Genomic DNA, 24,695 nt, shown 5'->3' on the forward strand with positions numbered 1-24,695 from the left:
AGAGATTGAATAGAGTGTCTGTTTGAAGATTCTGGTATTGGATGTGCAAAAGACGTGGCCCATCCAGCATAGCCAGCTGATGTAACCAGGTTTTCAATGCTGCGGATGTTGGCCTGGGAGAGGACACTGACATTGGTTCACTTATCCTTGCAATGAATTTGGAGGATTTTGCAAAGTCAGCATTGATGTGTTTTTTCCCCAGTGTCTTGAAGTGTCCCCTATAGTTGGTCCAGATCTCAAAAGCATTTAGGGGGGCAGGAATCACTGCTGCCAGTACAACATAAGTTCTGCCCTAGATCTGAAGTCTTGAATTTTAGCTACCATTTTCCTCAGTCAGCTAAAGGCTGTGCTGGTGCTATGAGGACAATGGTGAATTTCATCATCAAAGTCTGCCTTCACCCTGAAGTAGCTCCCATAATATATGAAGAGGTCCACTTTTTCCAGGGTCTGGCCATGAACCTTTGCTGTCATAGGGCAAGTTGGTGGAAGTGATTTAACCTGTCATTGTTGAGTGTAAGGCTCATTCTGTCGTGTGCTTCAGTGAATGGGTCAGTGTTAGCTTGGCCTCCAGGCATGTGCAAACATGAGCATCATCTGCACATTGCAGCTTGAGTATTGAGGTTTGGGTGCCCTTGGTTTTGGAGTGTAGTTGCCACAGTTTCCCAACACTCCTGAAAACCTCCACTGCAGAAAGTTTATTGGAGGTGAGGTGTAACACTGAGGCAAAAACGATGCAGTGATGTAGCCTTATTTGATATCAGTCTTCACTGAGATTGCCTAGATCCATTGGCTGGTATCATGGTTTGTATGCAATCATGCAGCTAAAGTGAAGATGAATTTCTGTGGGCAGCTAAATTTGAGGAGGGTGTTCCACAGTCTCTTCGAACTGATGCTTTTGTGGGTTTTAATGAGGCTGAAACAAGCTGTGTATCCTGGCTGGTGCTGCTGTCTCTACTTTTCTTAGACTTGTTCCATGGTGAAGATCCTGTCCACTGTGTCTCTCGGTGGATGGAACCCACAATGACATTCGAGGAGCAGCTCTCTGGCCACTGGGTGGAGGCAGTTGGGAAGGACCCCGGCAATGATGTTGCTGTGGTATACAACAGTGAAATTGCTCTGTTATTATCACAGCTGGACGTGAAGATGGTCACAGTTGAGGCATTTCTGTGGTCCCGTGGTATTTTCTCTTCCCAAATGTGGATGATGAAATTATGGATTTGTGATTTGAAACTCTTGACTGAGTTTTAGGACTTCATTGGGGATACAGTCTGCTCCCAAGGCCTTGTTGTTTTTGACTTCTAGTCAGTCAAGAGTGATGCCAAGGCTACCCGAATGGGTTGCTGTGGGATGGAGTTGAGGATGCTCACATGAAGGGCAGTGTTGCAGTTGAGGGAGTCTTCAAAGTGTTCTTTAAAATAGGGATTGACTGTCTCTTTGTCCCAGGTGAGTTTATCCCTGTCTTTGGCTGTCACTGAGGTGGGCCTTTGTGTGTAGGGGCCATGAGAGGCCTTGACAGCATTGAAGAACCCGCATTTGTAATGGCAGTCACAAAGTTGCTGAGCCTCCTGAACACTCCAAGTCCTCCATCTGTTTTTTTAGGTTGTGGGTTTACTGCTGGACCTCTGCCTTCAGGTGTCTGGAGAGTTTGCTTTGTTTTTTACTTGTAGCTACCACACGGGCTTCACAAAGTTTAGCTGTGGTCCAGTGGTAAGGGAGACTAGGATATCTGGAGACCAGAATTTGCTGCATGTATATTAATGCTCACACATAAGTATTGCCTGCCATGAGTTCCGTCACTCTCTTGTGCACACACACAAGTGGACTCAGACACAGGAGAGTTTGCTCACTGCCTCACTTCTCACCCCATTCACCCACCCTCCCAGCTATGCTGGTTCTCCAGCTTCCAGCCCTGAGCCCATTCCCAAACCCTGGCTTTACTCACATTCCAACCCCTGGCACCAGCCACAAACCTCTCCATGTTTCCAAATGCAGGCTCTGGCCACACACCTCTTCACGTTCTCAACTTCAAGCACCAGTCTCCCACCTACCCGTGGTCACATATGGTGTTGTACCTGCCGTCAACTCCCAATTCAGAAATTCAGTTCTGTTGACTTCAATGGTGTTGAATTTTAGAAGCAAATTACAAGGTAAATACATCAATATATTTGACCGAGGATGAACTTCTACCCTTAGGTTTCTTATCTTTTATGTGACTCTGTTAGCAGTCTTCCAGTTTTGAGTACTTGGGCAAACGATTACAGGAGGAATTATTGGCCCAAATTTTGTAGTTAATGACAAGCGAACAGTGTTTGCTACAAACTTCATTTGAAGCTGGTGTACACCTCTTGCAATCACCTCAATAAGAACATGGATAAACCACTTAGATTTTTCCATTGCGACCCCTCTGATGCATTATTTCATGCAGCTGTAAAGATGACATGACGTGGGATAGTTTGTACTAAATCTGCCCACAAGATCAGGCAAAACCAACAAGATAAGATGAACAAGATAAAGAACACCCCCAGACTCTGCCTTAACTGTCTTGTGAGGCTCTCAGCATTTAAAAGCAGCAGAAACATTTAAACATCTTAAAAGTATTGAATTGCTTTTGAAGTATTGTTACTGTTGCATACCAAAGGCAATCTGTCATTGAAATAATCTTTATACATCCTTTCTGTTCCTTGATCATTACCTATGTGTATTAAAAAAAAATTTAAAAATCACTGACACATTGCTAAGCATTACTTGTTAGCACAGAGTGCTCAGAAAAGCTACCATAATAAGTTTATTTGCGAGAATTAGGTAATTGCTTGAAAAGGAGCAATATTAAAGGAAATGTGGAGAAGGTAGAAGAGTGAGGTTGTCTTATACAGTTTACATTGGGAAATAATTTTGGTGAAACTGCATTGACTGAATACTGTGTTTTCATGGTGTGACATTCTGTAATAATATCAATGGGCTCAAACACAGCAGGTGGAGGTCAAATATCTCCTGTTTTGATTGCTTTTTCTTAAAAAAAAGGAAATTGCATTTATGAAGAAACTTTGACATTACAGGATATCCCAAAACAATTACAGCCAGTTTACAATAGTGTAATCATTGTTGTAATATAGGAAATGTGAAAACCAATTGGTGTAAATCAAGGGCCCTCATGCATCTATGAGATAGAAAGCAGATGTTATCAGTGATATGATTGAGGGATAACTATAGTCCTGGCCACTGAAAAGAACTCCTCTGCTTTTCTTTGAATGGTGTTGCTAGTCCTGTAACATCCAGCTGAGAGGTAGGATGGGGACATGAGTTAACATTTATCTGAAAAATGGCACTTCCAACAATGAGGTTTCTCCTTGGTAATGCACAAAAGTGTAAACCAAGATTATGGTTTTAAGCCACCAGAATACAAAGCTGTTCCAGAACTTTCTGAATTAAAAACAAGTGCAGTACCAATCAGCCTTTGGTATTGCAGGATGTATTTCAACGACATGAAGAGGAAGAATTATGCAAGTTTTCTGGAACTGAAAGGAAGAATTGATGTACCCCTGTGATGGTCATCTGTCAATTGAAATAGGATTAGTTTTATTGTACGAAGATATAATTGTTTAAAATGGATTTTGGTTTTGAAAGACAACTTAGAAAGAGGGAAAATTGCTAAAACTTCCTTACTCCTTTGAGGAAGTAATTACCACAAATTGCTAATTATAAAAGCCTAAAAATTCTATATCCTGTACGTGGTGTTACATGAATGCTGTCTGCGGCTGTGCCCAGAGCTAGCCCTACCCTAAATGCAGAAGTGGTGTCTATAATAGTATGCTATCAGTCCAAAGAGAAGGCCTCCAGGGCGCACAGTGGGCTGAAGTTGATTGAAATTTAAAATATTTTTTTGTATGTTAGAGGCAATCTGTTGGGCCTGAAATTGCCCCAGGCACATCCACATAATTTTCACAGAAGTGACCCTAAGGTGTTTTTTATCTCATTCGCTTCACCAGAGTGCATTTTGTAAAAGAAATTATAGTTAATGGAAGTGCACTGGGGCAGCTTCTATCTTAAGCTGCGCATACATGAAAATTGTCTGTAGTTTCATATGTCTGTTAATGACATTACTATTTAACGTCAGTGATATAATTTGCTCTTCAGCCAGAAGTATCTCATGAAATGATTTGATTTTAAGTACACACTGACAATGACGTAATATCTTACAATTTTGATTTTTTTTCTTTAGTGGCGTTGGTGCAATGGAAATTGTTGCTATGGATATGAAAGTTAGTGGCATGTATATTGCTAGACAACTGAGCTTTGCTGGAGTGACATTCAGAATAGAAGAAATACCTCTTGATGAAAGTTTCAAACTTGTATACAACAAAGCAGCTGTGCTGGTAAGGAGTTAAACTTATTTCTCCAGCAGTTCGCTGGTTTTTGATTATATTAACTAAGCACTTCAGAAAACATTTGTGCAAATATAAATGTAATGTTTAGTTATAATACTTCAAGTAATTTGTGATTACCAAAACTAGAAAATATGGACTGGTTTCCATCTTACACGTAAACTAATAGAACATAGTTTTAATTTTATATGTAAATTATGTAGAATAAGTAATCTGAGGTTACCACTGAACCAGGAAGATGAAATTCACACTCATGTGACTGGAGCATGCAGTAAATCAGAATTTCTATGCTTGTTCATTAAGTGGAGGAAAAAATAATCCACAATCCTCCACTAATCAACTAAACAACATGATGAACTATTAAAATTCAACTTGTCAATTAACACCAACTTCTTTCTTATAGTGAGTTGTACTTCACCTGTACTCTCTGCAGGCAATGACTGATTGATCAGTGTTGTGTTCATTTAATGATTTAAGCTGTTATTCATGAAACGTAGTACAGCTTGTAACAGTTTTCAAGAAATGGAAAAACTGACTGGGCAGAAATTAGGCTTCAATACTAATTTTGAAAGGGAGTTTGTTTTTGGGTGTCATGGGCTAGATTTTCCAAGGGCAGGAATTTTGATTGCCTATCCTATGTATTCAAAAAGTCATTCTGTTTTCTGTGTTTAAGGTTTTTGACTTGATGAGAACGAGGTCACTTTCAGATTTTTTTGAGTTGCCTGTTGTGAGCGGGGGGAGAGCATTTCTGTTTGCAGTTTGTCTCATTGTGATGTACATTGGCATTTGCTATCTGTAGGATCTCAAAATATTTAATAGCATTTTGGTTTTTGAAATGCATGTCTGTGACCAACTGCACAAAGTAAACTGACAAATTGAATTTAACCCTGCTTTTTCCACTGCCCTGCAGCAGTGCTTAATGCTGGAAATGTATGTGCATTGCATGGTCTGATAGTAGTTGGAGCAAAAGTGACAGAAAATATGCATAGTGGGATCATCTTGTTAGCTCACTTCATACGCCCTGATACAGTTTTACAGTTGTGGCCACACCTGGAGAATCACAATTTTCCTCAACTTTCTGCCAAGGCTACAGCTGTTTGCCAATATAACCGGTGGGAAATCTCTAACATCGTATTTTCAGTAGCAAGTTCTGTAATTCCTCTACATCCTAAATTCCAGTGTTCTCCCAATTAGGCATGTCTAATTCAAGCGCAAGTATGGTCTGAGGTTCTCGTTTGTCATTCTCAAATAGGAGACATTATTGGGAAACAGCCTGCTTATGTAAAATCTGAATACAAAAAAAGGGAAACATCAAAAACAGTTCCTGTTTTATTGTGACTGTGAGAAACTTACTAATTACAGCATTTTTTATTTCATCATCCTACTTGGTAGAGAAGTAACCAAATCTTACCTATAGAGACATTACATGTAATTTTCCCAGAAGCCTGTAGCTGCTTTATTTATTATGAGGCAGTACTTAATCATTCAGTGTCATTCACATTACATTAAAGAACTGTACAAGATACCCATGAGAATTTCCACATTTCAAAAACATATAATTATTAGTTGTTTATTTAAAGAATATCTTGAATTAAGAAAAACACATTCTTTCTCAAATTCCATGTTCTGGTAATTATGCAGAAATCATTTGACTTGACGCCAAGTCAAGTTTTGTTTACTTGATTAAATATGATGCAGAATAATACATGTTATAGCTTCTGCCTTAGTGTGTTTCTGAAATATGTCAGAATTTTTGTTTGTGTATTTTTAGTTTAATTGAAAGTTTTCTCTTTTTCAGTGGGCTGAAGCAATGAATATATTTCAACATGCAGCAGAATTAATTGGTTTGGAGTCCAGAAAATCTCTCTGGGGGCAGTTTTGGTCTGCACATCAACGCTTCTTCAAGTATCTATGTATTGCTGCCAAAGTTAGACGTTTAGTAGAGATAGGCAGACATGAACAGCAGAAAGGCAAGGTGAGAGGTCACTTTCTTTTTCAAGTTGTCTTATTTATTGGAAATAGCATATTATTATTGATTATGACACTTGGACAGTGGCATTCTGGTGCAGTGTTGGAACCTTTAAATGTTTTGCATAGCACCTTTTGTGAATGGACAGAAGAGAATCAAAATAAATGATCAGTGTTTGTAGTTCTGCATTGTATAATTGTCATTAAATCAAATCAATTCAAATGAATTCAATTGGAGACACAAGAGACTGCAGATGCTATAATCTGAAACAAGAAAAACAAGTGCTGGAGGAACTCAGCGGGTGAGGCAGCATCCCTGGAGGCAAATGAATAGTCAACATTTCAGGTCCCGATGCAGGGTCTCAATCCGAAATGTCGACTATCCAAGTGAATTCAATTCTTGCTCATCAGACTGCTGATAGATATTAATATTGACATTGATACATAACTTGTTATCTGTACAGGAAGTACTGACACAAATGGAATATAATTTTAGAATTGATGGAGGATCAAGTAACCATATGGATAAATCTGCTTTTCATGGAAAAATGATAATGTGATTCGTTGACTGTATTTTGTAAACAGTTTCTAAACCACAACTTTTCCACATTTTGCTATTTTTAATAAAGAAGATAATCAATATTTACTGGAAGTTTAATTATTCAAGGGGATACAGCTGGATTTCTGCTTCACGAACTTTGTAGAAATTGTAAATATTATTTCTATGAACATAGGAACACAAGAACCCATTCAATCCTTCCTGCCCATTCTTGTATTTAATTAGGCTACAGCTAGTCTGCGCCTTGCCTCAGTTTACCTGCCCTTGTTTCCTATATCGTCATACCCTCAGCTAATAAAAATAGATCAATCTCAGCCTGGAGAGTTCAAATAAACCTGTATCCATACCTTCCTAAAGATCAGAATCCAGTCCTGCTCTTCCCTGCAACCTCTTCCACCTAAAGAGTACATGTTGGGGGAAATACAATTTAAATAGCTGGTTCACTTGCCTGCACTGCTGACTGTGGGAAGACACTCTTTCTTCTTTACTTAATTGCACTTTACTGTCTGTTCATTCCAGTGCGTTGTTATAGGATTACAGTCCACAGGTGAAGCTCGGACACGAGAAGTACTTGATGAGAATGATGGCCATCTTAACCAATTTGTATCTGCTGCAGAGTAAGTTAAAGATGCCAAGCTGACTTATGTAGTTAAAATAAACAGGTTAAGTCTGTGTAGCTTTATTTTGACATAATTTCAACAAGGTAAACATTATAAAAGAATGGTATACTTTTATTTTAAAAATCCAGATAATTCAAACTGAAGAATGTGTAAAACTACACCTACTTATTGAAGGACCAGTCCCATCAATAAGGGGAGCTGCATGAATTTCAAGTTTCTTTAAATTGTTCAAGGGGCAGACAACAATTTATAGTGGGATTCACTTCTGATATTCTAAGCCGTACAAGAAACAACCTTGCATTGGGTCCTTAGTTATGGCTGCAAAGCAGGAATCTGACATTCATTGCTCTTTCCAACACCCACACCATCACAACATCCCCAGTCATAGACTGACTATGAGCATTAGTGTTATAAGGGATGTGTGAAAGCTCTGACGCTCAGAAACAGAAGAATCAGAGGGGAGCCCAGTCCCTATTGACATAGCTTCTACAATTGCTCCAGTGGAAGTTGTGTAAGAAGTTCCACCAGGAGTGGCTGCATGCACTCTCTCTTCAAAATTCATGCCTATCTTTTGTTTACCTTTTTTTTACTTGAACCTGTTTATCATTTTATCCCAGTGAATTCACATTTAATAGGTGTTGGTGAAACCTTTGAATGTGGTGCATATGTTACAGTATGCTTACATAAAATGAAAAGGCAATTTTGTCAAAAGTTTTTAAAGAAATAACATTCTTTACTCTGTTGTTTTATCATACTAATGCCATAGAAATGGTAGAATTACCATTTCTTTTCCTGTTGTATTGCACATAAGTTAAAATATTTTCTTTTTATTGTACCGAATTTGCTTAATGTTGATTTGCGATAAAATGTTTAGTTTAGCCACAGTGATTCTCTGGTGGAACTTGCAGTTATATATACTAACATGTAACTGACACTGATCTTTGCAATAATATTTATATAAATAGCTTTGAATGATTAAACTATCATGACTAGAAATAACTGTGGCCTTTGAATACTCCTCTGAAAGTTCTTAGAATTTACAGGTTATAACATTTTAAAGTTATATACCTAGACTGTGATCAATTGTCCTAAATTTACTAATTGATGTGATACAGGCAGACCAAGAAAGTCTGAGGTTTGATTCTTCCTCTATAATAAATTACCTAGTATCACACAGATCAGTGGTACGGAACAGTTATCGGCTTCAGAGCCCCAGAATAGGCTTGAACGTTTAGGCAACTTTTCCATTTCTGCTCACGTTCCAATGGCACCCTAACAGTGTATGTGAGCGGATGTAAAGCAAGAACAGGATCAGTCAGCTATGCGACTCCCTCACAGACAGCTTTTCAACGTCACTCACTAGATCACCCATGAAAAATGGTCACCTAGTGATGAATGTCTGCTAGTTTCCAGGAAATTGCATTCTTTTGTGATTCATCCCAGTAAAGATTGTGGGTGGGGGTGGAATTAAAAGACTTGATAGTTGATACCTCATATGCAGAAAGTTAAGATTGACCAAAACCTGTTTTAAAAGGTTTTTATGGATCTTCCACTTGAAGCCACGAGATTGGAAGAATGTCTTCTGAGCTCTGAGACCAGAGTTTCAAGTCACACTTGGATGGTTGGATGGTTGTCAAACCAAAACTATAGCCTAAAGCATAATTTTGTCACTTGTTCAATTTGTGCCAGGCAATAACCACCTCAAACTTGGAGAGTCTAATCACTTACCCTTGACATTCAGTGGTATTCTCTTTCCACATCCCTCATTATTAACACTGAAGGGGTCACCATTGACCTGAAATGTAAATTCTGAAGCTCAAGTAGCAGGTCAGGAGCTGGATGTCTCTCAGTAGGTAGCTCACTTTAGATTCCCCAGAGCCTTTCCACCTTCCTCAAACCATAAGTCATGGGTTTGATAGAACCCTTTCCACTCTTCACAAGATTCATAAGGATTTGCTGTGACTGGAGGACTTGAGTTATGAGGAGAGACTGGACAGGTTGATTTCCCTGGAGTGAAGGAGGCTGAGAGGTGACCTTAATGGAGTTTTACAAAATTGAGTGCCATAGATAGGATAAACAGTCAGTCTTTTTCCCAGGGTAGGGAAGTCTAAAAGTAGAGGTTATAGGTTTAAGGTGGGAAGGGAAACATTGAAAAGGGACCTGAGGGACAGATTTTTCACACAGAGGGTGGTGGGTATATAGAACAAGGTGCCAGAGGAAGTGGTAGAGGTGGGTACAATTACAACATTGAAAAGGGACCTGAGGGACAGATTTTTCACACAGAGGGTGGTGGGTATATGGAACAAGGTGCCAGAGGAAGTGGTAGAGGTGGGTACAATTACAACAACTAAAAAGACATTTTGACAGATGCATGGATAGAAAAGATTTGGAAGGATATGGGCCAAACATTGGCAAATGGGACTAGCTATTGATTGGCATGGACGAGTTGGGCCTGTTTCTGAGCTGTTCTATGACTTGCCTGGATAAGTGCAGCTCCAAATTTACTGAAGAGGCTTAATGCCATCCAAGGCAAAGTGGCAAAATAGCTCACTCGCCATCAACCATTCTAAGTATTTACTCCCTCCACCACCGTAGCACCAGGGCTACAGTGTGTATCATCCATAAATGTATCATAGTTCATTGCTAGGCCACTCTGACAGCACCATGCAGACCTGCAATCTCCACCACCAGTAAGGTCAGTTAAAGGTGTGGATGGATGCAGCTCCACAGGCAAGTTTCCCAACATACCAATCTGACTCAGAATGAACTTGTCGCTCCTTCATTGTAGCTGGGTGTAAACGTGGAACTCCCTGCCCAGTGACAGTAGGAATAGCATTATCAGAAGGATCAAAGCAGTTCAAGCTGGCAGCTTGCTGCCAGTTGCTCGAGGACAGCTACAGGCAATAACTGCTGGCCATGCCAAAGACGCCCACCTACTAAAAAAGTGAATGACTATATCAATGATGTGTCACTGCATATAAAAGTTATGACGATAATGGGCCAGAAATTAACCTTTGAACCAAACCACTAACACAGCTGCCAAATAGATGCCTATGTTATTGTAGATTCTGGGTTTGAGTCACTTGGAAGATTAATACACATGGTCTCAGATGTAAAAACATTAACTTTTCGAGTTGGACACATGGATAGATTCTATTCGCAGTTCAGCTAAAGGGCACTTGTTCTGTTAGCTAGGCTCCTTTGGACTGATTTCATAGCAGTACACAGCATAGATTGTTCATATTCAACTGAGGAATTTATAAGAAAGAACTTTTTATTTTATCTGACAGTTTACATTTTTCACCATGACTTCACTTTATTTTGTATGTACCATTACAATGATATCTAAATTTAATAAACAACATTTTAATGCAAAATTCTGAGTAACAGGATTAACTTTTGCATTCTACTTGCAGAGGCGTCTTTAAGTCACTAATTCAGAAGCACTTTCCTTCAACAAAGCGAAAGAAAGAAAAGGGAGCTGGGACAAAAAGGAAACGTAAGATAATATTACAGATAAAGATTACTTTTAATAAGTAAAAATACAGATCATGAAATTTGTCCTTCTTTGCTCATTATCTTCAGAACTTACTTTCCATGGTTAGTAACTTTAACCTCTGAGTTACTGACACTGAAGAGAGCAAAAAGTCCAATTTCCAGCAATTTGGGACAGATACTAACTGTGCCAGGATTCTACCCTCTTTCTTCTGGCCTTTCATATTCCTGTAGGGGAAGTTGTGGCTGAATCTTCTGCTTGCATTTTCAAATCTGATGCTTCCCCAGAAAAGTCTGGCTTTTGCTGCCTTGAAATGCCTCAGAACTTCCACTACCGGAAAGCCTTTTAGAACACTAAATATTTAGTGGTAGGGAAAATATTGACATCTGTTATTAAGGAAGTGGAAACAGAGCTCTTGGACTCTTCATACTTCCTTGAGCAGTGTTAACATGGATTTGTGCAAGGAAATTATCTTTGACAGTTCTTCTGGAATTTTTTGAGGTTGTAACTTGCAGATTAGAGAAGAGCAAACCAGTTAATAGGGTATATTTAGATTTCAGAAAGCCTTTGATACCTTGCCACATGAGATAATTCAGAGAAATTACAGCATGAAAGATAGAAAGTAGGAATACACATATCACTTTTGGGTTGGAAGACCTGTGAGCTGCTGTGGGGATTGGTGTTGGAGCCCCTGCTGTTCACAGTCTCAATCAATGATTTAGGTGAGAGGATATATCCATATTCGCTGATGATAGGTAGCATTGGGGGCTGCAAGGAATATGTAGAGAAGTTTTGGAAAGGGATATAGACTAACTGAATGGCAAAGGCAAGGCAGATGGAATATAATGTGACAAAATTTGTGCATATTGCGAGCACGGTAGTGTAGCGGTGAGCATAACGCTATTACAGCGCCGGCAACCCGGGTTTAATTCCAGCCACTGTCTGTAAGGAGTTTGTACATTCTCCCCGTGTCTGCGTGGGTTTCCTCCAGGTGCTCTGGTTTCCTCTCACATTCCAACGACGTATGGGTTAGGAAGTTGTGGGCATGCTATGTTGGTGCCGGAAGCGTGGCGACATTTGTGGGCTGCCCCCAGAACACTCTACGCAAAGATGCATTTCACTGTGTTTTGATGTACATGTGACTAATAAAGATATCTTACATCCATTTTGGTAGAAAAAGTAGAAGGTTGAGTATTTTTTAACATGATGAGAGATTGAAAGGGGTTGATGTTAATGGGGACCTGGGTGTCCTTGTACACAAATCACTAAAAGTTAATATGCACATTCAGTAAGCAACAAGGAAGGCAAATGGTGAATTGGCTTTTATTGAAAGAGGATTTCAGTACAAAAGTAGAGATGTATTGCTCTAACTATATAGAGCTCTGGTGAGACCACATCTGGAATATCGTGTACAGATTTAGTCTCCTTGTCTCCTACCCAGTCCTGTCCTGAAGATGGAAGGACCAATATCACGTGAACCTCTTCTCATATTAGTTTCAGTATGATTAGCATTATCACTGCTGGATTTACATACAAGTTAGAGCACAGAAGCAATATCTGCTCTAAAATGCTCAGGACTGCCTGCAGATTGATGGCCAAAAATAATAAAAACAGAAGGTCATACTGTAAAAATAAAGGAAAAAACACATCTAGATAACTCTGATGTACTACAAAGATTTCAACTCAGAAAGATGTATTCAACTGAAGTCCAAATACAGTGATCACACTACACTGTTAACACTTTTTTCTAGTAAAATTTGAATATCGCATTGTCTGTATTCTTTCATGATTCTAGAACATAGAACACTACAGCACAGTACAGGCCCTTCAGCCCACAATGTTGTGCCAACATTTTATCCTGCTCTAAGATCTATCTAACCCTTCGCTCCCACATAGCCCTCCATTTTTCTGTCATTCATGTGCCTGTCTAAGAGTCTCTTAAATGTCCCTAATGTATCTGCCTCCACCACCTCTGCCGGCAGTGTGTTCCACGCACCCACCACTCTGTGTAAAAAAAAAACTTACCTCTGACATCCCCCTATACCTTCCTCCAGTCACCTTAAAATTATGCCCCCTCGTGTTAGCCATTTTCGCCCTGGGAGAAAGTCTCTGACTGTCCACTCGATCCATGCCTCTTATCATCTTGTACTCCTCTCATCCTCCTCCTCTCCAAGGAGAAAAGCCCTAGCTCACTCAACCTATCCTCATAAGACATGCTCTCCAATCCAGGCAACATCCTGGTAAATCTCCTCTGCACCCTTTGTAAAGCTTCCACATCCTTCCTATAATGAGGCGACCAGAACTGAACACAATACCTCAAGTGTGGTCTAACCAGAGTTTTGTAGAGCTGCAACATTACCTCACTGCTCTTGAACTCAATACCTGACTAATGAAGGCCAACACACCTTCTTAACAACCCTATCAACCTGAGCAGCAATCTTGAGGGATCTATGGACGTGGACCCCAAGATCCCTCTGTTCCTCCACACTGCTAAGAGTCCTGCCATTAACCTTGTATTCTGCCTTCAAATTCAATCTTCCAAAGTTCTTCACTTCACAGCTTTCTGGGTTGAACTCCATTTGCCACTTCTCAGCATCCTATCAATGTCCCATTGTAACCTACAGCAACCTCTACACTATCCACAATACCACCAACCTTCATGTCATCTGCAAACTTAATAACCCACCCTTCCACATCCTCATCCAAGTCATTTATAAAAATCACGAAGAGCAGGGGTCCCAGAACAGATCCCTGCGGAACACCACTGGTCACCGACCTCCAGGCAGAATACGCTCCATCTGCTACCACCCTCTGTCTTCTATGGGTGAACCAATTCTGAATCCACACAGCCAAGTCTCCCTGGATCCCATGCCTCCTGACTTTCTGAATGAGCCTTCCATGAGGAATCTTATCAAACGCCTTACTAAAATCCACGTACACCACACCCACTGCTCTACCTTCATCAATGTGCTTTGTCACATCCTCAATCAGGCTCGTGAGGCATGACCTGCCCCTCACAAAGCCATGCTGACTGTCCCTAATCAGCCTATGCTTATCCAAATGCCCATAAACCCTGTCTCTAAGAAGCTTCTCCAGTAATTTGCCCACCACTGAAGTAAGACTCACTGGCCTGTAATTCCCAGGGTTATCCCTACTCCTTCTTGAACAAAGGAACAACATTTGCCACCCTCCAATTATCTGGCACTACTCCTGTGGCCAGTGAACATACACAGATCATCACCAAAGGCGCAGCACTCTCTTCCTTTGCTTCCTGTAATAACCTTGGATGTATCCTGTCCAGCCCCAGTGACTTATCTATCCTAATGTTTTTCAAAAGTTCCAGCACATCCTCTTTCCTCACATCGACATGCTCTAGCGTATCAGCCTGTTGTACACCATCCTCATAAACATCAAGGTCTCTGTCTCTGGTGAATACTGAAGCAAAGTATTCAGTTAGGACCTCCCCTACCTCTTCCGACTCCAGACACACATTTTCTCTTTTATCCCTGATCAGTGCTACCCTCATTCTAGTCATCCTCCTGTTCGTCACGTGTAGAACGCCTTGGGGTTTTCCTTAATCCCACTCACCAAGACTTTCTCATGCCCCCTTCTAGCTCTCCTAAATCCATTCTTAATCTCCCTCCTGGCTACCTTGTAACTCTCCAGAGCCCTGTCTGATCCTTGCTTTCTAAACCTTAGGTAAGCTTCTTTCTTCCTCTTGACAAGGTATTCTACGTCTCTTGTGAACCATGGTTCCTTCACCCAACCATCCTTACCCAGCCTCAATGGGACAAACCTATCCAGAACACCATGCAAGTATTCCCTAAACAACCTCCACATTTCCACTGTGCACTTCCCCAAGAACATCTGTTCCCAATTTATGCTCCCAAGTTCCTGCTTAATAGCATCATAATTCCCCCTCCCCCAATTAAATACTTTTCCATATTGTCTGTTAGTTAAATGCTTTTCTGTTAAGTAACATTTTTGCACTTTTATTGTAGATAAGCTATATCTTTGCTTAAATATTTTTTCCCCACAGGAAAACAACGAGGCCGGCCCTCGAAACAAGTTAGAAGTGTTCAGGATTGCGTCTACTTGTTAAAAAGTAGCGATGACAGCAGCTGTGATTCTGACCTTGATACTGACAGTGATTTAAATTCATCACCTGCATCTGCCATAGAGATATCTGAAGAGGCTGATGTCATTGCTGTGGATCCTCCCATAAATGGTTTTCTGTCTACGGAAAAAGGTACCACCTGATGTGATCATTTCGAAGGAATGGATCATGGAAATCATTGCTCAAGCATGGTTTATGTCCTTAATTTTGAGCTTAAGAGCAGGCAGTTCTCTGCTGGAGCAGAGGAAGGGAATGCCTTGCCAAGCTAATATTTTAATCAGTCAAGCAGCACTGGAAGTTCATCATCATGCCCTTTGAATCCTTGCAGAATGGCAAGTATAAAGTGAAAGAAAATATGAAGTAACTTTATATTTTAAAAAATCACAGAGCACTCTGAATTCAGTGATTTTGAAAAGGTAATATCCTTAAAAATATCAGTTTGATTTAATTGCATGTTTTATGCAGGCAAGTTAATCGATAGAATTTTGACTGAAAAGCAAGAAACCTCTTTCAAATAAAAACAAGTGCTCTTCCAGAATGATTAGTAAGAAGAAAGTTTCAAAAAATATGGTAAATATTCTAGTCCAAAAATTAATTGCCGCAGGATTTCAGTGTAGGTGCTGGGATTTATCCTTCCATTTCTTCTGGCACTGACTCCCAACCACAGCTTGCAAGATCATAAGATAACCTGATTTAGAGTTATCAAGAACCCATTTTCAGCACCACCTATCCCAAGAGGGCACACATCATTGTAGAGTTTGATGTTATAACCTACACCCCATGGGAAAATGTAGAAATAGCTCTTTTATAAAAGGACTGAAAGATTATCTTTCTAAATTAATCTCTACCTTTGGGGTTCTAAGTCATGAACCAGGCCTGGTCCCTTCTGGGTCCCATTTCAGCTTTTCATTGGTCCAGTATACTGGGTGTTTAATACGCTGGGCCACTGATGTGCCACCAAGCTGATGGCACAGAAACACCTTGCCTGGCAATTCCTGCCACCAATCACATTCACACTTTAATTGTGATAGGAGTTGCCTTCAATTCTTTCAAACACCACTAAAACTGCTGTGGAAAACATTGGTCTTAGGCTGCCCTTACACCAAACTACTGCTTGTTTTACACAGGAGTACCCTAAACAAATTGCATTTTTATTGCTCTTAATGATCAAAATTCAGGAAACAGCAAAATAAGTAATGCAGACTAAAGCATTATTTTTGATAATCCACTGTTAATAAATTGCACTGCATATCTGTTGCTGGTTACTTGCCTCCAACCCCAGTAAACTATTTGTCTTCAACAAAATAAATTCTGGTAATTTTCTCATCATCTTTTAACCTATTGATGGAATGTAATTTTCTGACTGCTACTCTTTGAGCAAGAGTAATGCAAATAATCAAAAATTATTGAGTGATTGTACACGATTTTGATGGATTGATGAATTATTTTTCATTAGCAGCAACACTAGAATTTGTAGAAAAAATGAAAGGGGATCTGCTGGCAAAGGTTGAATTACTGGGAAAAGAACTACCTCTAAATACACTGGATGAACTGATCGACTTGTTTGGTGGACCTGAGCACGTGGCTGAGGTAATTTTGTAAGACTTTTCATGTATCAGGTTGCCTTCATTTTCTCTCCTGCTGGCACTATAAGTGAAGTGATTACTTGGTATGGTATCAAAACACATATGCCAAGAATGTGTACTACCTGTCCACAACAACATCACCACTATTGATCAGCTTGGGAGGAGGAAATCGTTGTCACGTTCTGTGCTTGATCACTCTCTGGTAATGTCCTATTAGAAAAAAGACAGCATTAGGTTTGGGCTTCATGTCCTTCATGTTAAACCAACAGGCCATTGTTCACTATCTAGACCTACATATAAATACCTACTGAAATCTATAATTAATCAAACTTTCCAGAGAGGAGGAAGAAAATTGGAGTCAGGTTTAACCATAGTTTTTACCCTTTAAGAATCATTTTTTCTTTAGCTCTTCTGTGAGATTTAAAAAAATCAGTTATTTGACTGACTACCCTATCCTTGACTTATAATCAATAGGGGCCACTGAAAAACAACTGGACATAGGATTTCTAGCTGATTTCTACCTTTCCTTTCCTATTGATGCCGAGGTGTACTGCTTCATTGTATGGCTTAGCAACCTCTTGCCTTAAGTGGGCTGAGCTAATGGATTGTATGGGGAAGTAGGAGCATATTATATAAAATTAACAAGTGGCATTTGGTTTCTCACAAATGAACATACAGTTAATAACATATACCTGTGTCATTGGAAGCAACCATAAAAAGTTGAGAGCAGTATTATATCAGTTTTTGTACAAGTTGTCAAATTTCTAGAAATCTAATATACTATTTAATGGCTCAGTGAGCTGAATTTGAAGAAAAAACTGGATAAAAAATTTTTAGGGGCTGCACGGTGGTGTAGCGGTTAGCATAACGCTATTACAGCACCAGCGATCAGGGTTCAATTCCCGCCGCTGTCTGTAAGGAGTTTGTACGTTCTCCCCATGACTGCATGGGTTTCCTCCGGGTGCTCCAGTTTTCTCCCACATTCCAAAGACGTAAGGGTTAGTAGGTTAATATGGGTGTAATTGGGCGGCGTGGGCTCATTGGGCCGGAAGGGCCTGTTACCGTGCTTTATAAATAAAGTTTAAAATATAATAATTTGTACTTACTGATTTTCAACATCATTGTTCACTAACACACGCTTTTATCAAACAATTCAAATTAAGTAGATGTTGGTTCTGTACTTCCAGTGTTTCTGTAAATTTCAGTTGAATTCTAAGAACTGATACGACCTGTTATTTGTTTGATTGATGATATAATGCAAGCACCTTAAATCAACCAATAACCTGTGAGTGCTTTGCACAAATTCATTCATAAAAATATATTTTTTATTTATGCATAAAACATATAATGTGTACATAAAGTATTAAGAGAGGGAAAGAAGATTAAATATCAAAAGTATATAATGTAACAAAATTAAATCAGCACAGATGTCTTTGGGTAAATTTCTGTAAAGCCACTACTTTTATGGTATTCTGAATATAAAAGATTGCAATCAATTTGGAGATAATGTAATGAAATTCCTGAGTTGATGAAATGAGGGATTCATTCTTTCATGGGTGCAGGGGTATTAAATGGAATGAATTTTCATCATTTTGACCTAGCTTTATAGGTGGAATGAGTCCTGAATTGAATCCATAACAATGATAGGTATGGAAAATGGATATGACTACAATAGAAGATGCTGTTAAGTTTAGGTTAGTACCTTGCTGGAGCAGGGGAAAGGCAGCTCAGAGTTCTTAGGGAATAGAAGGCCATTCGATTCATCAAGTCTATGCCAAGAATCTCTGGAGCAATCCATTCAGTCCCATTCCCATTCACTCATCCCATCGCCCTGCAAGTTATGTTCCATCAAGTGCATACAGTGGCATGCAAAAGTTTGGGCACCCCAGTCAAAATTTCTGTTACTGTGAATAGTTAAGTGAGTAGAAGATGAACTGATCTCCAAAAGTCATAAAGTTAAAGATGAAACATTCTTTTCAACATTTTAAGCAAGATTAGTGTATTATTTTTTGTTTTTTTACAATTTTAGAGTGAAAAAAAGGAAAGGAGCGCCATGCAAAAGTTTGGGCACCCCAAGAGATTTGAGCTCTCGGATAACTTTTACCAAGGTCTCAGACCTTCATTAGCTTGTTAGGGCTATGGCTTGTTCACAGTCCTCGTTAGGAAAGGCCAGGTGATGCAAATTTCAAAGCTTTATAAATACCCTGACTCATCAAACCTTGTCCCAATAATCAGCAGCCATGGGCTCCTCTAAGCAGCTGCCTAGCACTCTGAAAATTAAAATAAATGATGCCCACAAAGCAGCAGAAGGCTATAAGAAGATAGCAAAGCATCTTCAGTAGCCGTTTCCTCAGTTTGCAATGTATTTAAGAAATGGTAGTTAACAGGAACGGTGGAGGTCAAGTTGAGGTCTGGAAGACCAAGAAAACTTTCCTCGAGAACTGCCCGTAGGATTGCTAGAAAGGCAAATCAAAACCCCCGTTTGACTGCAAAAGACGTTAAGGAAGATTTAGCAGAGTCTGGAGAGGTGGTGCACTGTTCCATTGTGCAGTGACATCTGCACAAATATGACCTTCATGGAAGAGTCATCAGAAGAAAACCTTTCCTGCATCCTCACCACAAAATTCAGCGTCAGAAGTTTGCAAAGGAACATCTAAAGAAGCCCGATGCATTTTGGAAACAAGTCCTGTGGACTGATGAAGTTAAAATAGAACTTTTTGGCCGCAATGAGCAAAGGTAAGTTTGGAGAAAAAAGGGTGCAGAATTTCATGAAAAGAACACCTCTCCAACTGTTAAGCACGGGGGTGGATCAATCATGCTTTGGGCTTGTGTTGCAGCCAGTGGCATGGGAAACATTCCACTGGTAGAGGGAAGAATGAATTCAATTAAATACCAGCAAATTCTGGAAGCAAACATCACACCGTCTGTAAAAAAGCTGAAGATGAAAAGAGGATGGCTTCTACAACAGGATAACGATCCTAAACACACCTCAAAATCCACAATGGACTACCTCAAGAGGCACAAGCTGAAGGTTTTGCCATGGCCTTCACAGTCCCCCGACCTAAACATCATCGAAAATCTGTGGATAGACCTCAAAAGAGCAGTGCATGCAAGATGGCCCAAGAATCTCACAGAACTAGAAGCCTTTTGCAAGGAAGAATGGGTGAAAATCCCTCAAACAAGAATTGAAAAACCCTTAGCTGGCCACAGGAAGTGTTTACAAGCTGTGATACTTGCCAAAGGGGGTGTTATTAAGTACTGACCATGTAGGGTGCCCAAACTTTTGCTTTGGGCCCTTTTCCTTTTTTGTTATTTTGAAACTGTAAAAGATGGAAATAAAAAAGTAATCTTGCTTAAAATATTAAAGAAATGTGTCATCTTTAACTTTATGCCTTTTGGAAATCAGGTCATCTTTTACTCGCTTAGCTATTCACTGTAACAGAAATTTTGACCAGGGGTGCCCAAACTTTTGCATGCCACTGTATGTATTCTTGTGAGTATGTGATCATATTAACATTTCTTTTGTATGCTTAAATCATTAATAGATGACTGGAAGAAAGGGACGTGTTGTTCGCAAACCGGATGGCTCCGTTTGTTATGAGTCCAGAGCAGAACAAAATTTGTCCATTGACCACGTGAATTTAAAGGAAAAGGAGCGATTCATGGATGGGGATAAGGTAGGTTCGTCCTTCAATATCAGTAAATAAATACACGTTGAGCAACATGATGAAGATGATCCTACTCCCAACTTGCTTCAATAACACAAGACTGTTGCTTCGAAATTCCACTATATAGCACACCGTTTAAGTGCATTACTCAGTATATTACATCCTATTAGAAAAATAGTTGTAAAGAAATTGATGGTCTTCCTGCAAGTTCCACAAAGTGTACCTAAAACTGACTTGTTTTCTCCCTTTCGCAGTTCTGATGAAATGTTAACTGTTTCTCTTTCCACAAATGCTGCCTTCCCTGCTGAATGTTTCCAGCATTTTCTATTTTTACTGCAGTTTTCCTTTGGGTCCTCCAAACATCCTGCATGATCCTCTTCCCCTCTGGTAAAATAATTGCCCTTCACTGACCACTCCCCCTCCCCACCACACCACACAGGCACCACTCACCACCTCTCGAGGCCCCAGTCCTTTCAAAGCCTATGCCTGGGATCTCCCACCATTGACACCCTTCCCCTTTTAAAACCTACGTCTTTCCTGTTTTCTGCAGAGCATGCAAGGAAAGTCCTTTGATAGCAGAAAGTGTGCAAAGCATGATATTTAGTGTAGAATATGCTGGGGCTCACGCACTGTAAGTTTTGCAGGTGCAAGCCGTCACTAAACTTCTGACTTGTCAAGCATCGGCAAATGAATGCACCTTTCCACACAATCAGGGATTTCTAGACCCATATTTTCCTCTGCAAATTTTAGTGAGTAGACTTTGTAGATAGAGTGTGATACCCAGGTAGAGTATACGATGAAAGGTTTCTCATTAGTTTGCATTCAAGGAATTAAGGAAGAGAAAAATCATATTTTTAACAGTACATAAAAGATTTTGTTTTTCATCCTTGTGACCACCATTTATGACGGGCTTTAATTTTGTTCCAATTCTTCACCTGCTTTGCCACAGCATTTCTAACTATCTGACTATCAAAAGAGGAAACATAACATAGAAAACACATGAGGCTGCAGATGGTGTAACCCTGAGCAAAAAAACAAACTGCTGGAGGAACTCAGCCGGTCAGGCGGCATCTATGGAGGTAGAAGCGTGATCGATGTTTTGGGTTGAGACCCTGCCTCAGGACTCTCGACCCAAAATGTCAACCATCCCTCTTCCTCCGCAGATGCCGCCTGACCGACATAACATGGGAAACCAGCTTCTAGGAGACACAGAAGACCAGCCTGGTATATCCCCCACTGTTAACCATACTTCATCCTGCACTTCGGGACCATATCCTACTGTCCAGTCATACAGTAGGTAGATAGTTCTGGTAACGTTGCTAATATGGAGAAGGTACTATATAAATCTATAATCATTAATACAATACATATGAGAAAATTAACATCTACTCTTTCTTATCTGTCAAGTTGGTAGCTATCATCTCTGAAGCAGCCAGTTCAGGAATTTCACTGCAGGCTGACAAAAGAATAAAGAACCAACGAAGGAGAGTACATATGACCCTGGAATTGCCTTGGAGTGCAGATCGTGCTATTCAGCAGTTTGGTAGGTCTTGCTAAAACTTGGCTATCTTTAGCAATAACAAGTGTAGAGTAATTGGAAGCATTTTTTTTCATTTTTTGTAGTTAACAATGGCATTTATTTCTGAAATAGTGTTGATTAACCTTGCAGACTACTGCTAAGTAGCACTTTGGGTAATAGAAGGTAGTCATTTAAAATGGTAAGATATCCAGGGTTAAAGGCTAGCCGAAGCAAAAGTTATTTCTAGGTCAGAGAACAGTAGTTACAACCCTGGCATTTGTAATAATTTATTATATTTTCTTTCTCTGGTGTAAAGGAACACATAGTAAAAGTTTTATTTCATCTTGTTGAATCTAGGAAAATGTTTGTCTTTGCTTTCTGATGTCAAGCAATATATAATTTCTGGTCTTAAGAACATAAAAAGGAGCAGGAATAGGTTGTACAGCTCTTATCCGCCTAATATTCAGTTCTCTTTTTTCTGTTGTGTGCTGACATTACTCACAGAAAGATATAATCTTGTGGCATTAGTAAGTATTTAAGAGTTATCTTGTAGCAAATACTGACCTTTAAGACAATTTGTGATCAATGTTACACTGAAATATAAATGCAATTTACATTTTGATTCTTGCATAAACTTTGTTTTCATTCTCTTTTCCAGGTCGTACTCATAGGTCAAATCAGGTGTCTGCTCCAGAATATATATTCCTCATCTCTGAACTTGCAGGAGAAAGGCGATTTGCCTCCATTGTTGCAAAGCGCTTGGAGAGTCTGGTAATATCATTTTTCTTCTTCAGCTGTTCTGTGCATTCATTATCACTGCACAGATGTTCACTTAATGTTATAAATGTTTTAAGGCTTAGTTTCAGCTGAATTGAAGTTGGATATAAACTCTTCTGTCAATTCTCATTTAATAATTGTGGATAGATCTTGCCAGTCCTGTTTGAGACTGTACTATTCTTATAAAAAAGATTTTGTGACAGTCTTTAAAAAAAATGCACTAGTGACCTCAGAGTCCACCAACAATAAAGGTGCAGAGAAATGATAATTGTTATTATCAGAATTCATCACTGGTGTTCAATCTTTTAATCTTGTTTCATTCAACATTTTTCAAATCAATGTATCGGTAATCCAAGACTGTGTTTTCATCTAGTGCCTTTTCTTTAGTCAATTAATATTTACATTATTAATGATCAAATCTACAAACTTTGCTAAATTTCCAGTTGCTGAGAGACTCACTAGTCTGTTTTATGAGGCAAATTCTTATTCTTATTTCCTCCCCTCAAAATGTTCTCTCCTGACAAGGTGACTGCAGTCGGCCATTGGCTCGCTCCTTGCCTCTGCACTTGATTGTGATTGTTCACTTGTGGTAACCATGGCACAAGCTATCCATGCCTGACTCCTGTGCATGCTTCCTTGCAAGCAGAAGTGACTTGTCTCCCTCCCAATATGGGATCACTTTGCGGTTTTGTATTGATTTGCTGGGACCAACTAAGTTCAGACCAGATGTCAATTCTGAGATATAAGCACTCGAGCGCAATCTATCACCATTTCCTTCTTTCCCATATAGTTATCTAAGCTCCCTAAATGGACCTATACTATTTGCCTCAACAACTTTATTCAGTATGGAATTCCAGTTTCTCAAAAGTCCTTGCGTAAATGAAAACCAAGAAACTGCAGATGCTGGATCCAGTATCCCTCTGGATCTTTCTCCTCCTTTACTTTCCTCTGATTCCATTTCTCCCCACAGTTCCATCCCTGATGTGTTTTCACTGTCCCTCTGATCTTCCCCTCTCTGATCCTGAATGATCAGTCCTCAGCGGAGCCATAGATTTTGTCCTGCTGTGTCTCCTTGATGAACCAGGTGTCTGGATGAGTACTTGAATCACCAGAGCAAGGAAGGCTACAGACCAATGCTGGTAAATGGGATTAATATAGACAGGTGCCAGAGGGCCTGTTTCTAGGCTGTATGTCTCTATAACTCTAAATGGCTCCATACCATCAGGCCAGCTCAAGAGAGCTCTTCATCCCAATGGTTACAAAGATCAAAAGCCATTTGACCTATGCTTCAGAGACTTCAGAAAAATCATGTTGAACTACTACAACAGATATGAGTAATGTCTATCAATTTGATCAAAAATTTAGAATGTGGAGATTCAGAGTTCAAAAAGTAATACATCATTGACATTGCTTAGAATGTAAAGTTATTTGTGGCCATCTTAGAATTGTAAATTTGTACTTCCACAGGGTGCTTTGACTCACGGTGATCGGAGGGCAACGGAATCCAGAGACCTCAGCAAATATAATTTTGATAACAAGGTAATATCTTTATTTCTCTGCCGTTGTTTACTTAACCCAGAGATTTTTAAATCTGGCAAAAGAACCAGCCAAGAATTAAATTTGTTATATGTGCCCCAGAGTAGTTTCGATGCAATGAGTGCAGGAGCAGGATGTCATGTGGAAGAAATTCGTGCATGTTAAGGTCGTACCTAGGTTATCCATTATAGCAACAGAAATACTAGAAATAATCAACAAGTCAGGCAGCGATGGTGGAGGCCGGAACAATTGTTAGCATTTGTTGATCTTTCATCTGAACTGGAAAACATTAAGAGATGTGGCAGGTTTTAAACAAGGTTCGTGGCAGGCAAAAAGGGATGGAGGAGAAGGAAAGTAACTGAAGGTCTGTAATAGAGAGGAAGATGGAAGAGATTAAATGACACGAGCGGCGATGACACCAGGCAAAAGATGGCAATGGTGTAGTAAGAATCCTGAAATGTCAGCCA

At 39.7% G+C, this 24,695-nt stretch overlaps 1 protein-coding gene across 1 annotated transcript in view; it reads left to right on the plus strand.

Annotated features, from left to right (window-relative positions):
• LOC127582732 (protein strawberry notch homolog 2-like) overlaps positions 1–24,695 on the plus strand; it is a 133,378-nt gene that overhangs the window by 87,411 nt on the left and 21,272 nt on the right. Inside the window, exons 14-23 of the mRNA XM_052038294.1 lie at positions 4,220–4,373; positions 6,181–6,357; positions 7,429–7,526; positions 10,946–11,028; positions 15,065–15,274; positions 16,599–16,732; positions 20,274–20,405; positions 21,804–21,939; positions 22,574–22,686; positions 24,160–24,231. Of these exons, the coding sequence (XP_051894254.1) occupies positions 4,220–4,373; positions 6,181–6,357; positions 7,429–7,526; positions 10,946–11,028; positions 15,065–15,274; positions 16,599–16,732; positions 20,274–20,405; positions 21,804–21,939; positions 22,574–22,686; positions 24,160–24,231 (1,309 nt within the window). The remainder of the gene's footprint in view (positions 1–4,219; positions 4,374–6,180; positions 6,358–7,428; positions 7,527–10,945; positions 11,029–15,064; positions 15,275–16,598; positions 16,733–20,273; positions 20,406–21,803; positions 21,940–22,573; positions 22,687–24,159; positions 24,232–24,695) is intronic.

Source organism: Pristis pectinata, chromosome 24, assembly GCF_009764475.1.
Source record: "Pristis pectinata isolate sPriPec2 chromosome 24, sPriPec2.1.pri, whole genome shotgun sequence".
NCBI lineage: Eukaryota > Metazoa > Chordata > Chondrichthyes > Rhinopristiformes > Pristidae > Pristis > Pristis pectinata.